Source organism: Denticeps clupeoides, chromosome 1 (genome assembly GCF_900700375.1).
Source record: "Denticeps clupeoides chromosome 1, fDenClu1.1, whole genome shotgun sequence".
Taxonomy (NCBI): domain Eukaryota; kingdom Metazoa; phylum Chordata; class Actinopteri; order Clupeiformes; family Denticipitidae; genus Denticeps; species Denticeps clupeoides.
This window is the reverse complement of record NC_041707.1, coordinates 31,271,679-31,283,735: the sequence shown is the minus strand read 5'-3', so window position 1 is coordinate 31,283,735 and position 12,057 is coordinate 31,271,679. Positions and strand designations below refer to the sequence as shown.

Genomic DNA, 12,057 nt, shown 5'->3' with positions numbered 1-12,057 from the left:
ACAATATAACTAATCTTCACCTCATTGTCCACAATGTTGGCCAGGTCCAGGGGCTGCTCAATAATGGCCATGAAGGTCTCACCGAGGACCTTGGACACAAAGATGTGGGACATGGCCAGCAGACGATCAGGTCTAAACGCCTGTATCAGCAACAACTGGTGTACTGCCTGACCAATGGAAGCTAAAGAAAGATTGGTTTGTGTGACTAACAGGGAAGACTGGACAAATAGCATACAAATGTTCATTCATTTAACAAGTCAAATTTGTCTTACTTGAAGTTCTCTCCTCAGTCCAGAGGTAGGGCACGGACAACTCCGGAGAATTGCTTTCCAGCCACATGAAAATTTGCTAGATTTGACAGACATTAATTCAGTGAAATTAATTAAAAAATATTTCGCAAAACATAAAATACATAGAATTTTGCTATTTTAACCATACATTTAATCAACAAACCACCAACATGTCTCTAAAGACCTCACCTCATCTGCCTGCAATTTGGACACCAGGTCTTTAAAAGCTGGAAGACGGCTCAGTCTGATCATAGCTTCACACTGATCTGTGCTCAGTCCCTTCACCTTCGGGACAGCAGTGCCGGTCAACACAATCTCCTTCCCTCTCAGGAAGTGCTGGAACTCTGCATCGAATGATGGCTCACTGAAATGAGATTACATCTAATTAAATATCATTTCTGACCATGTACATTCGCAGTTCGGTTCTAGGAGGTCCCGATGACAGAGGACCAATGAACAGAAGAGGATGTACTACTAGAGTGGTAGTTCACCTGGTCATGCCCTTCAGGTTAATCCTTGCCAAAAGCATTGCAAAGGTGATGTGGTCTTGGTGGAGCATGCCTCTAGCAACTCTGTTGAAAGCAATCTGCAACGACAAATAAAAAAAATTTGCCCTTCACCAAACACTATGTTGGTAAAGCACATTTCATTAAAAACAAAAAAAGAAGGCTGTACCTTACCTGGAACAGGTCTTTGGTGATTACAGAGAGGCGCTGGGTGTGGTCACTCACAGATTTCAGGTTTGTGTTCTCATAGAGCACCGTGTGATAAATGTCCAAGAAGAAGTGAAGGGAGTATTGGTACAGGAAGTGTATCTGAAATGAATCAGATAATGTATAGATGTATCAGATAGCAATAAATATCCAATGAAAGTGAAATGATTGTCACACGTGATACACAGCAGCACAGCACAGGGTGCACACAGTGAAATTTGTCCTCTGCATTTAACCCGAGTGAGCAGTGGGCAGCCATGACAGGCGCCCGGGGAGCAGTGTGTGGGGACGGTACTTTGCTCAGTGGCACCTCAGTGGTACCTTGGCAGATCGGGAACCAGCAACCTTCTGATTACGGGGCCGCTTCCTTAACCACTAGGCCACCACTGCCCCTAGGCCACCACTGCCCCAATGAATGTCTGACAGTCAGATTTCAATGTGCCTTCACACCCACGTACCTGGTTGAGTGCTTCCATGGTGAAGTAGATGCTACTGCAAGCGCTGGACAGGGACAGGTACTGCTGGGAAACACTCTCCACTTCCTGCATCACAATGTCAGTCTCCTCCACTTTGCGGGTCACCTCAGCTGCCTCCTTCTTAAGGTTCTCCAGGGTGGTGATTATAGTATCATCATCCAGGATACGACCCTTTACTTCATTCAAGGCCTGCAGGAGTGACTTCTCCAGCTGACGCAGGCGCAACTGAAACTCTCCTGATGTAAAATGGATTAAGATAATTTTTATATGGTGTGCCTCAGTTATTTAGGATCCATAATGAAGCAAAAATATTCAAGTGAACAGTACTCACCCTGCAGTTTGAGGAGGTCTGAACGTTTCTCATCAACATCAGGGCGCTCAGCCTTTAGCACTTCGTTTAGGCATTGGCTCTGCAAGCTGCTGCGTGTCACCGTGAAGTTCACAAAGGTCACACGAGAGCAAAGGTCAGGTGGGAACTCAACCTACACAGAAAAAAAAAGGATCAGGGCATGACGCACAAAATGTATACATACTTAACCTAGGCTAAGTACATTGCTTTGTTCTAAAATGCATGTCTTACCGTAGGGTCTCGGGTGGAGAGGAAGATAACAAATGAGGGTGACAGATCAATGTCCTGATCTCCTAAGGTGATCAGCACTCGGCCTCCTGTTCTGCGCACCTCTCTGTTGAGGACTGGGTTCAGGATGGGATCATAGCTCTCCACATCCTGTGAGATGCAGGTATTAATAAGGGCAGAGTTTCCAGCATAAAAAGAACAGCCTATATTATTGTATGCTGCAAACTTGCAACAAATAGCTGTCACAGATCAAATAAATCCACTATCTACATTATAGTGAGTAGACAAACTGAGTGCTTTTCTTAAATGTAGATTTGAATGTATTAAATATCATCAGTGCACTGCACCTGCACAAGGAGAGGATTTCCAAATCGCAGGGCACTCTCCAAGTTCTTCCTGAAGGCATCATCCAAGAAGCTAGTTCTAGTGATCTTTCGGTCCTTGTACTCGTTCATGATGAACTCTGTGGCCTGACCAGAGGGGTCAATGATCAGCGGATACCTGCAGACAAGGCAGTTGCATTAGTTTCCTGCACACTTAAACTTTCAGCTTTTCTGAAAAATATGCATATAACTTCGCTTCAGGGCTCAATAACTGGTGACCCAATCATATCAAGACCTTCAGACACAAACCTGTTGAACCTCTTGAGCATGATTGCATTCTCTGTGCAAAGGTCATCAGCAGGCAGAGAGTTCGCCTGCCAGCGCAGTCGTTCGTCAGCATTGGACAGGTACTCAGTCCTGGCAATGTCCGTACGAAACTATGGAAGACCCAAAACTTTCAGTGCACAAGATGATTTACTAATTGTTCAGTAAAACTCTGCAATATAAATACCAGAACGTTGGCCTGCTGCAGGTGGTGAGACCAGGTGGTAAAGAGGTTCTGCCTCATCTGTTGGTCAAAGTAGCCAGCATAGGCAATGAAAGCAGCAGAGAGCAGGCAGTCACCAGCGATGGTGGACATTTGGTTCTTGAAGGTCTCACTGGTCTTCTCCCAACGTTCTCTCTCTGCCGACAAGCTTTTGAGCAGAGCTGTGCTGCGGTTCACCTGAGCAGATGACAGTTTTACGTGTTGGTAATGAAGATCATTGCAGGCTAGCCAAGCTATTATGGACACTAATGGAGAAACTACTGAATGATAATCAATACAACTAATGGAGAGGTAACCCAATAAATCAAGTGATTTTATGACAAAACTAAAATTCGGATCCCTTAGCTAACCTTAGCTTCCACAGCAGCCAAGTCAGCCTTGATGGCCTGGGCCTCAGAGATGAGGACTGCGTATTCCTCCTTGTAGCGGGCAATGCTGGCCTCCAGGTCACGAATCATCTGCTCCACCTCCTCGGCTTTGGTCTTGTTGTCCGTGGCATCATCCTCCAGTTTTTGCAACTCGTTCCTCAGTGGCTCCACCCTCTTCAGCATGTCTGCATAGTTCAGCTACAGGGACAGACACGATCGTAACATAGGCATCCGCTACCATGGTCATTTAATGAGGGTTATAGGTAATACCAACCTGAGCAATGGCCCATTTGACCATAGGACCACAGGCAAGAGAGGCCCTGTTGACCTGCTCGTAGTTGTAGCTGGGGTTGGACATGTAGTTCTTCTTCATCTTCTCACGGATTGAGTCGCTGTTACGTTGCAAACAAAACCAGATGATACACATTAGATACCCCAGCAAGAGAAATCAGTGGACTGGTTATGGATTGGTGTGAATGACAGGAATTACTGGGAATAGGGAAAATTTGGGATTAACAAAAAATGCTAAAATTTGATTAATTGAAATTTTACATATCTTTGTGACCGGCCATTTTACAGATCATGCTAAATCAGTCTATTACATGTGGCCCACCGACCCCTGCATAAAAATCACATTACCACCAGGCCCAGAGTGCAATATTCTGCCTCAGAAGACGGACAGAACACAGATGACAGACATTACAAGTAACATGGTGGTGAGACAATACCTCATGTCCTCCGAGACAAAGTTGACTATGCTGGAGATGAAATTGTCCCTTATAATAACTTGTCTGATCTTTTTCCAGTCATTAGTCTCCTCTCCCAGCAGGAGACAGATAGATTCTAGGGCCAGTTTTACAGCAGCAGGGGGGTTGGCCATGGCACGCACTTCAACGAGATGCTGCTTCTTTATAGAGCTGACGGCTGAGGAGGGAGGAATGGAAGTAGGGATGGGAGACAGAAGAATGGGAGAGGAAATAGGGAGGAAGAGAGGGAGGAGGTGGTCTTTAGGAACATGGAGTCGATGGGATGGTTGAGGGGGAGGAAGAGTAGCAGTCAGGATGCTGAGGAAGGTGAGGGTCTTCATTATGGCAAATTTCTTTTCTTTTCTCAGAAAGCCAAATTCTGATTGTGTGTCAAGGAAAGGCACAGTTTTTGATTTAGAAAGTTCAAATTTACTGCCATGATGTACAGGCCCTTTCCTCCTAGGACACCACAGGACTGCCTGCTCCACTCCACACTCCCTTTTCACCTGATTTCATCAGCAGTAAAGTTAACAATGGTAGGGATGAAGTTCTCCCGCATAATGATGGAGCGGATCTGCTTCCAATCGGTGGTGCTCTCCCCCAGAAGCAGGCAGATGGACTCCAGGGCCAGCTTGACTGCCGCAGGAGGGTTGGCCATGGACCGCACTTCTACCAAGTGCTGCTTCTTAATGGACTTAACAGCTACAAGCAGCCAGCAAGACGCAAAAACAACAACAAAAAAAAAAAGGAGGAGAATAAAAGGAGGAAAATAGCAGAAAAGTTAGCAGAGGAACTAAAACATCAAGACACACAGGTGAGTCCTTCCTGGGGGACAGCAGTGGGGTGGTGCATTTACCACTAAAACCTCAGTAAACAACATACATGACAGCCTAGCAGAGACAGACTAGAAGGCCACATCTCTACAATGTGGAATATACCGCCACATGAAACAGGATGTAGGCATCTGAAAATAGGGATGTGTCGAGAACAGAAGTAGGCACAACAATTTTCAGATGATTCAGCGCCCTACAGACTGCAGCAAAGTGTCCTAATTTTAAACCACCCTAAATTGGGGAAGAGTTTTTTTTTTTTTTTTTTTTTTTTTGGAGAGTATTTTTCTTGGGGGCTTGTCAGTGCTGGATCTCTACCACTAACCACTAGTCATTTTCAGGCCTTATTTTTAATCCAGGTTTGGTAGATTCTCTAATCTACCAAAAGGTTATTGTTTGTATAAAGTTTATATAAAGGCACTGCACCCCCCCAATGAAAGAGAGCACAAAAACAGCAAAAGACCCAAAGAACCCCTAAGATGGAAAGGGAGAAGAGTAGAAAACTGCTGGCACAAAACACTTAAGGAAAACTAGTATGTAATGCACAGATAGTGTTCAGCAGCAAAACATGGGTCAAAATAACTTGCAAGTCAAGTAATTTAAACATTATGTTTGTTTTGTCAGACATCTAAAGAAACAGTATACAAGTCTAAGCAAGAACATTCTAGATTTCAGAAAAAGACTTTCCTACCATTTTGGGCTTCAATGACAGCTGGTTCCACCTGGTCCAGATCTTGTTTGACACTTAGCTGTTTGTCTTTAATCACTTCTTGCTGCCTGTAAACTGCCTCCTGGATCTCCTGGCTCATTACCTACATTTTCCAAATACAAATAATCAGCCTTGTTCTAAATGAAGGAATAACTAAACTGTTAATTCCAACAGTGTCAGCCATCTTGCCTTTTTCTTCTCAGCTTCCTGTTGATCTTTCACCATCTTCTTCAGCTTGTCATTGGCAGCAGCGTTCTTAACCTCCAACTCCTGGCTCTTAATCCTCAGGTCCCGCCGTAGTTCTTCCACCTGTTCAGGCATACAGCAGTGAACCCTTGCAACATGGGACAGTCCCATTCCCACGCAGAAAGTTAGACTGTTTTAAGGAATACCTGATCTACAGTCTCCTTAATTTTGCGCAGACCAACGTTGAGATGCATCTGCTGCTCCTCCAGCTCACTGCGCTTCTCATTAAACAGGTTGGCGTAGTGATTGATAAAGTCCAGGTAGTGACGTGGAGTGATCGCCATAGTTCGGCCACCACGCTTAGCCAAACGATTATTAGCCTGGATGTGGTACAAAGTATGGAAAGTTATATAGAAGCTATGAAATGTGACTGAAATGGTTTAACTGAAAGAAAAATATGACCTGGTGTAGAGTCTGGTGTACAAAGACACAGCCATTGACAATGGCTTCCCTGTGCGTTGGTGGCTGTGGCAGCTTGTCGTACACAGTGGGCATATAGTCAGGCACTTTGTAGTTGGGCTTCTCCAGGTCCATCTTACTGGTGAACTCTTTGCCAACCTGGTAGAGGGCCTCAGTGGACCAATCTCCAAACCAGTTTAGCACACATCTACAGAGAAGTCAGATCAATTAACATTTTTAAAAATAGACCCCTTTCAAGGAAGACTATGTAATGTCCTATGTAACTGTAATATTAGGTCAACAATGGCTACAAGAAATAAAAATCTTTTCATGTTAACAATTATATGGGACATGTAAGAAACTGTTGAAGATCAATTCCCACCTGTTGAAGAGAGCAGGGGAAGTTGCAGCACGGTCCTTCAAGCCCTCAGACGATGGGTTCATAGTAAAGACCACATGAAGGTTCCTGATGACCTGGCTGGTGAACCATTTGTAGAGCTCTTCGTGTGTGTCCAGCATCAGTCCCTCCTTCTGAGCCCCCTCCTTACACTGAGTCATCAAGGTGGCATACTCATCTCCCTCAAACAGACCTGGCACCTGGAGTGTGTAGGCAACAAAATATATACAATCAATATGGGGGGAAAAAAAAAAAAAAAAAAAAAAAAAAAAAAAAGTAATTTGCCTCATTCTGTGACAGAATAATAAATAAAGGCATTGTTCATTTCCTACCTCTCCATTGGCCAGAAGGGTGTTCATGCGCTCCAGGAAGCCAGAGTCCAGTACATTGGACTCATCCATGATGAAGGCAATCTTCTCATTCTTGCAGCCTGAACGGCGCAGGACAGTCCGCAAATCCTCATCAAAGTCCTCACCGGTGTATTTCCTGTGAACCTTGATTGGTAAAGGATACATGGTAAGGAACTGACAAAAGTAGCAAAATGAGATTATAATGTGATGTAATTAAGCAAAACCTTACAAACCTTGATCTGATACACACTCAAGCCATTCATCCAAGCAACAAAACGTGAAAGAGTAGTCTTGCCAGCACCACTGACTCCAATGAGGAGGAGATGTCCCTGTGGCTGACGGAAGATTCTACAGACAAAACAAAACATATAGATTAAACACACACACATCAATTGAGGCAAAAGCGAAAATTATAAAAACTTACCGGTCAATCCTTAAGACATGATCCAGGACCTCATTGAAGAGTACCAGTGGAACATCCAGCTCCTCCTCATAGAAAACCTTCAGACGGGCCTTCACATAATCACGGAGCTCCTCCTGCTCAACAGGGACGTAATCCTGCAACAAAAACACAACTCAAATTCTACCCAAAAATGGAAATAAGTCAAAATAGAAAGTACAAACAAAACAAGGCACAACTAATTAATTTCCTAGTGTAGGAGGAGCATTTTACCTTGGACAGCCAATTTGAGTAGAGGATTGGTCTGTTGAGGGCCTTGTCCCGGTCAATGTTGGGGAAGTGTTTGAGAGCTACGGTGTCAATGTTCTCATCAGTCCAGCGTCTCTCTTCATCCTCGACCAACCTGATCAATTAGGAAGCTGTGAGTGCTACAATATTTGTATGCGAGAAACTAAAATGATTCTGATATGTTCAGTAATTGTGTTTTGAGAATAATATTACACAACTAAAAAGATAAGACAAGACAAGATTTTGATGCAATACCTGTCCTGGAAAAGTCGTAGAGCCTCGTGGGCCCAAATGCGGATTAGGCCCTCCACTGGTAGTGTTTCCAAGGGTCGAAGGGCCTCAAAGATTCCTCTGACCCAGCGCGTCATTTCTCTGGGGGAGTAGATGTAGTGGGGCTGGGTGTCTTGTGTGAAGCGCTCCTGGATAATGAACACAAAAGGGAGAAATCCTAAATGTTAATTATAGTTTTTTTTGTTTATTGCCAGCAAGTTATAAAGTTAATGCACTACAATGTGTTACCTGTGACATGGTGTAAAATTCCACCATGGCAGCAGTGAGAGGTTCAGCATAGGTGCGCAGTGAAGGGATGAGACGCAGCATGGCCCGGTTGAAAGTGCCGTAGATCTGGGTCAGTGAGGCAGGTCCAGGGTAGTCAACATAAACCACAGGCACGTGTCTCAAGAACCTTCAGGTAGACATAACATAAAATCAATCAGATTTGCCACAAAGTATGCAGTGAGACAAAAAAAAAAAAATGAACAATGAAGTGCTGATCAATTTAGCTTTCAATATGCCTACAATGAACAACCCTGAATTAGCTAAATTCAATTAGAAAGAGATGAATGTCAATACTTAACCTGTGTGTGAGAGGCTTTCTGCCAGGATCTGTTGGAGGGTTGCAGGCTCCCACAAACTGGATTCTCTCCAGCTTGACCCAAGTTTGGTCAGAGGTGCGGTAGAAGCCTCCATGCTCCACCATCTATGGAGCAAACAGAGTCAAGTTCAAATTTAACTGTAGAATTAACCTCACAAATAATGAGCTTCCACAAATATTAAAACGTCACTCCACCTCAACCGCTTAGGTGTACCTGTCTGATGAAGGAGATGACCCTCTGTGTACCATACTTGTCCATGTCTGGAAGATTGATCTCATCACAGAACAGCACCAGCCATTTGCCCAGTTGGACAGGAGCCAGGACTACACCGTTGGGGGTCCGACGGTACTCACAGTAGTGGTCAAATGTCTTCAGGAGTAACTCTGGGGTGGTGGCACTGGAGAAGTTCAGGCCCACAACCTGAAAACAAAGAGCAACATAAATAATCATTGTTCACAAGCTTTTCAAACTCAATTAAAAATATATACATAAATAATAATACTGCTTTGACAATTTAAGTAAATTATTTGACTTTAGAAAGCAGGTAAGCATGTCTGATCCTACACACCTCCATATCAGGCAATGCTCGCAGAGCACTGAACAGGGTCATGGTTTTGCCTGAACCAGGTGGTCCACACAGCACCAGCGGCTTGTGTTCAGCCAGCCAGGTATACAGAAGGGCCTCATGGCGCACTGTATCTAGGGTGGGCACCACCACATCAGGGGATGCCACTTTATGAGTCTCCACTTCAATCTGCGGCACCTTGCCTTGCCAGGACTGCCACTCTCCACTGATTGACACCTAACGGGAAAATAACACAATGAGTTATATAGACCTGTTGAATGCTTTTTGTGGATTTTTAAATGCATCTAATCAAATCAAACATGGCTCCCACACCTCATAGTCAATAATTGGTACATTTGGAGCAGACGGGAGGGGCACTGTGGTGATGCGCCGGATGTACTCTCCAAGTTCTGCTCTCATCTTCAGTCGACCATCTCCAGAGAAGGACCACAGGACAGCATAAATGAGATACCTCTGCAGAAACAGAACAAAACAGGGGTTACCTTATGAGGCTGTAACCTAGAGGATATTTAAAAGGTCCCATGAAATAAAAAATTCGCTTTTATTATATACCATTAATACGAGGTCTCCTAGCCTGTCTATGGTGCTGCTGTGGCTAGATGTGGTTATTTTTTTTAGTTCCGTCAATTGAGCCTCTGAAGAACCAGTGGACTACATTTTTTTTCTGGGAAAACGCAGACACGAATTCCTGTCTGTACCAAACACTTTTTGCAGTCTGGCTCAAAGTGGCTGTAATTCTGCACCAATGCCAAATTTTAGAAAGCAGCTCTAGATACAGTATTAGGGGACAACTAAGATTCAAATAAAAGCAAAAAAAATATATTCACGTCAGTGAACCTTTAAGAAAATCCGTAGTTGAAAAATAGGCAAATTCAGTGGACATGCACAAACCTGCATGTAGCGTTCAAGCTGGTCTACCGGCATGGGGAAGTCAGGGTGATTGTTGTTGTAGAGTGCCACATTGCGACAGGCTTGGTGCAGCATAGAGAAGAGGGACCCCATGCAGCGCAGACGGGTGAAGTCCATGATGTGCTCCATCTTGGAGGCATGCTCTAGAGCTTTAATCACCAGTCCTGTGGAGGTGAAGTATGGCTGGAGGATGGCTGCAACATCCCTTTGAATCTGAGAGAGATAATTAGAATACAGTAGTAAAAAAAACATAAGTCAGGTGCAGAAAAAAAAAAAAAAAAAAAAAAAAAAAAAAAAAAAAAAAGAACAAAACCAACTCATGGTCCCATTTGTGCAAAATGAAGCCTGGATTAATTGTGGATATTTTAACATATGATAGAACACATGAGAAATCATAAGGCATCAGAGTATTAAATAATTAAATAAATAAATAAGAAGACAAACAATTAAAAACACACACCTGCAGCATTGGGGAAGCTGCTTCGTCACCCTCATCTTCAGTCCCTTTGCGCTTTCGTTGGGCCTCATCTTCGCCCTCGTCCAATGGAATGCTGCGTAGACGAGCCAGGAAGTTGTTGAAAATCATGTCTGTGCTGAGCACATCTTCACTGAACCATACCATGCCACAGCGTGACACAGTGGCCAGTGTGGCATACTTCAAATCCTGAACTTCAAACATGACGCGCACCTGTAGGAGACACAACAGAAGATTTCTATATATATATAAAAATAAAAAAAAAAACAAATCCTTTTAAGATTTACATTAATACAGCCAATGGGGGGCTTTTTACATTTGGTGGCAGGCTGAGACGCTCTCCATTGGGCAGGGTCAGAAGCTTGTTGTCATCAAGCACAGAGTTTAAGTTCTCCACCCACTCTGGGTCAACATCACCATCAAAGATTATCCACTGCCTCTTCTGTAGCTCCCCTCGGACGTTGTCAATGATCCTGACAAGCAAACATCAGTTATTTATGCTTACCTGCACAACGAGTCATGCCTCAAATGATATGAAGTACAAAATAATGCAATTTTAAATGTTAAAACTGAATAATCTATCCACGTAACAACCAAAGGTATGAATGAAAACATACTTCCTGAGCACGTGTGTGAACAACCCATCAGTCCACTCTCGGGTATTAGGGTCAAGGGTTCCGTACAGGTGGTCCTTGCTGATTGCTTTGGGATCAATGATGTGTGCCACACCTTCTACACCTTCAAGCCTCTCCAGAGCTTTGAGAAGGACCCGCCATGCCATGGTCTTGCCACTTCCCGATGGACCCACCATCATCAAACCGTGGTTTATCTGGGTGATCTGGTACAGCTGAAGCACCTAGATAGCCCCGATTAAAAGGAGAGTTCAAGATTCAAAAACGAATTCTTGATAAAACATATCAGACTCTTCAAAGGCTAATTACCTTCTAAGTCCTTACCTTCTCCACCCACATGCTGCCGACGTCATCGCCGTCCCCATAGGTGAGGTACATTTCTGCACAGACCTTCTTGAGCTCCTCTCGGAGTGCAGTCATCTCCCCACGCATGTACTGCACACCAGGGAACACATCTGACAGCAGGCTGAACAGCAGCGGGATGTCCTCTGCCACAAGCTTTGGCACCATGGTCTCACAAACACTTTGAATCAGGATCTGCATTGGGGAGATAAGGTTAAGAACAATTACTTTCAGGATCCTGAAAACACAAAACTTGAATGTCAATGAAATAAATGCATGCAACCAGAAAAATTCAGTGTGGAAATTGTGAGATTGGAGAGAAAAAAAAAAAAAAAAAATCCTGACCTCTTGCTCTGGAAGGTTCTCCGCAATCTCATTCTCATCCACGTCTTCACCGCGCTCACCCTTCTCGCGCTTGATCTTCTGGATGCGCTCACGTTTCACGTTACCAGCACTGATCAGCACACTCTTCAGGGCACGAAGTCCAAAGTCATAATGTGACTGAGAGGACAGCTGCTCATCGCACAGCCTGCACACCAACAACATTGACATTAGAGGGAGGAAAGGTAAACTGGTTCT

At 44.1% G+C, this 12,057-nt stretch overlaps 1 protein-coding gene across 2 annotated transcripts in view; it reads right to left on the bottom strand.

Moving 5' to 3' along the window:
* Positions 1 to 12,057, bottom strand: part of dync1h1 (dynein, cytoplasmic 1, heavy chain 1) — a 30,777-nt gene that overhangs the window by 6,402 nt on the left and 12,318 nt on the right. Inside the window, exons 31-65 of one of the 2 annotated variants that reach the window (XM_028967168.1) lie at positions 11,824 to 12,007; positions 11,461 to 11,673; positions 11,122 to 11,360; positions 10,821 to 10,977; positions 10,490 to 10,717; positions 10,012 to 10,242; positions 9,433 to 9,573; positions 9,103 to 9,336; positions 8,748 to 8,954; positions 8,517 to 8,638; positions 8,179 to 8,344; positions 7,915 to 8,078; positions 7,645 to 7,774; positions 7,396 to 7,529; positions 7,205 to 7,319; positions 6,954 to 7,115; positions 6,607 to 6,821; positions 6,228 to 6,432; positions 5,972 to 6,145; positions 5,769 to 5,888; positions 5,562 to 5,682; positions 4,023 to 4,218; positions 3,569 to 3,686; positions 3,277 to 3,492; positions 2,891 to 3,103; positions 2,689 to 2,816; positions 2,404 to 2,557; positions 2,060 to 2,206; positions 1,811 to 1,961; positions 1,462 to 1,715; positions 971 to 1,105; positions 782 to 876; positions 480 to 654; positions 273 to 348; positions 21 to 181 (exon numbers count right to left, since the gene is read on the bottom strand). In XM_028967168.1, coding sequence (XP_028823001.1) covers positions 21 to 181; positions 273 to 348; positions 480 to 654; positions 782 to 876; positions 971 to 1,105; positions 1,462 to 1,715; positions 1,811 to 1,961; positions 2,060 to 2,206; positions 2,404 to 2,557; positions 2,689 to 2,816; positions 2,891 to 3,103; positions 3,277 to 3,492; positions 3,569 to 3,686; positions 4,023 to 4,218; positions 5,562 to 5,682; positions 5,769 to 5,888; positions 5,972 to 6,145; positions 6,228 to 6,432; positions 6,607 to 6,821; positions 6,954 to 7,115; positions 7,205 to 7,319; positions 7,396 to 7,529; positions 7,645 to 7,774; positions 7,915 to 8,078; positions 8,179 to 8,344; positions 8,517 to 8,638; positions 8,748 to 8,954; positions 9,103 to 9,336; positions 9,433 to 9,573; positions 10,012 to 10,242; positions 10,490 to 10,717; positions 10,821 to 10,977; positions 11,122 to 11,360; positions 11,461 to 11,673; positions 11,824 to 12,007 — 5,881 coding nt within the window. Of the gene's footprint in view, positions 1 to 20; positions 182 to 272; positions 349 to 479; positions 655 to 781; positions 877 to 970; positions 1,106 to 1,461; positions 1,716 to 1,810; positions 1,962 to 2,059; positions 2,207 to 2,403; positions 2,558 to 2,688; positions 2,817 to 2,890; positions 3,104 to 3,276; positions 3,493 to 3,568; positions 3,687 to 4,022; positions 4,219 to 4,546; positions 4,743 to 5,561; positions 5,683 to 5,768; positions 5,889 to 5,971; positions 6,146 to 6,227; positions 6,433 to 6,606; positions 6,822 to 6,953; positions 7,116 to 7,204; positions 7,320 to 7,395; positions 7,530 to 7,644; positions 7,775 to 7,914; positions 8,079 to 8,178; positions 8,345 to 8,516; positions 8,639 to 8,747; positions 8,955 to 9,102; positions 9,337 to 9,432; positions 9,574 to 10,011; positions 10,243 to 10,489; positions 10,718 to 10,820; positions 10,978 to 11,121; positions 11,361 to 11,460; positions 11,674 to 11,823; positions 12,008 to 12,057 lie in introns of both variants that reach the window. The other variant, XM_028967177.1, reaches the window with a different exon arrangement.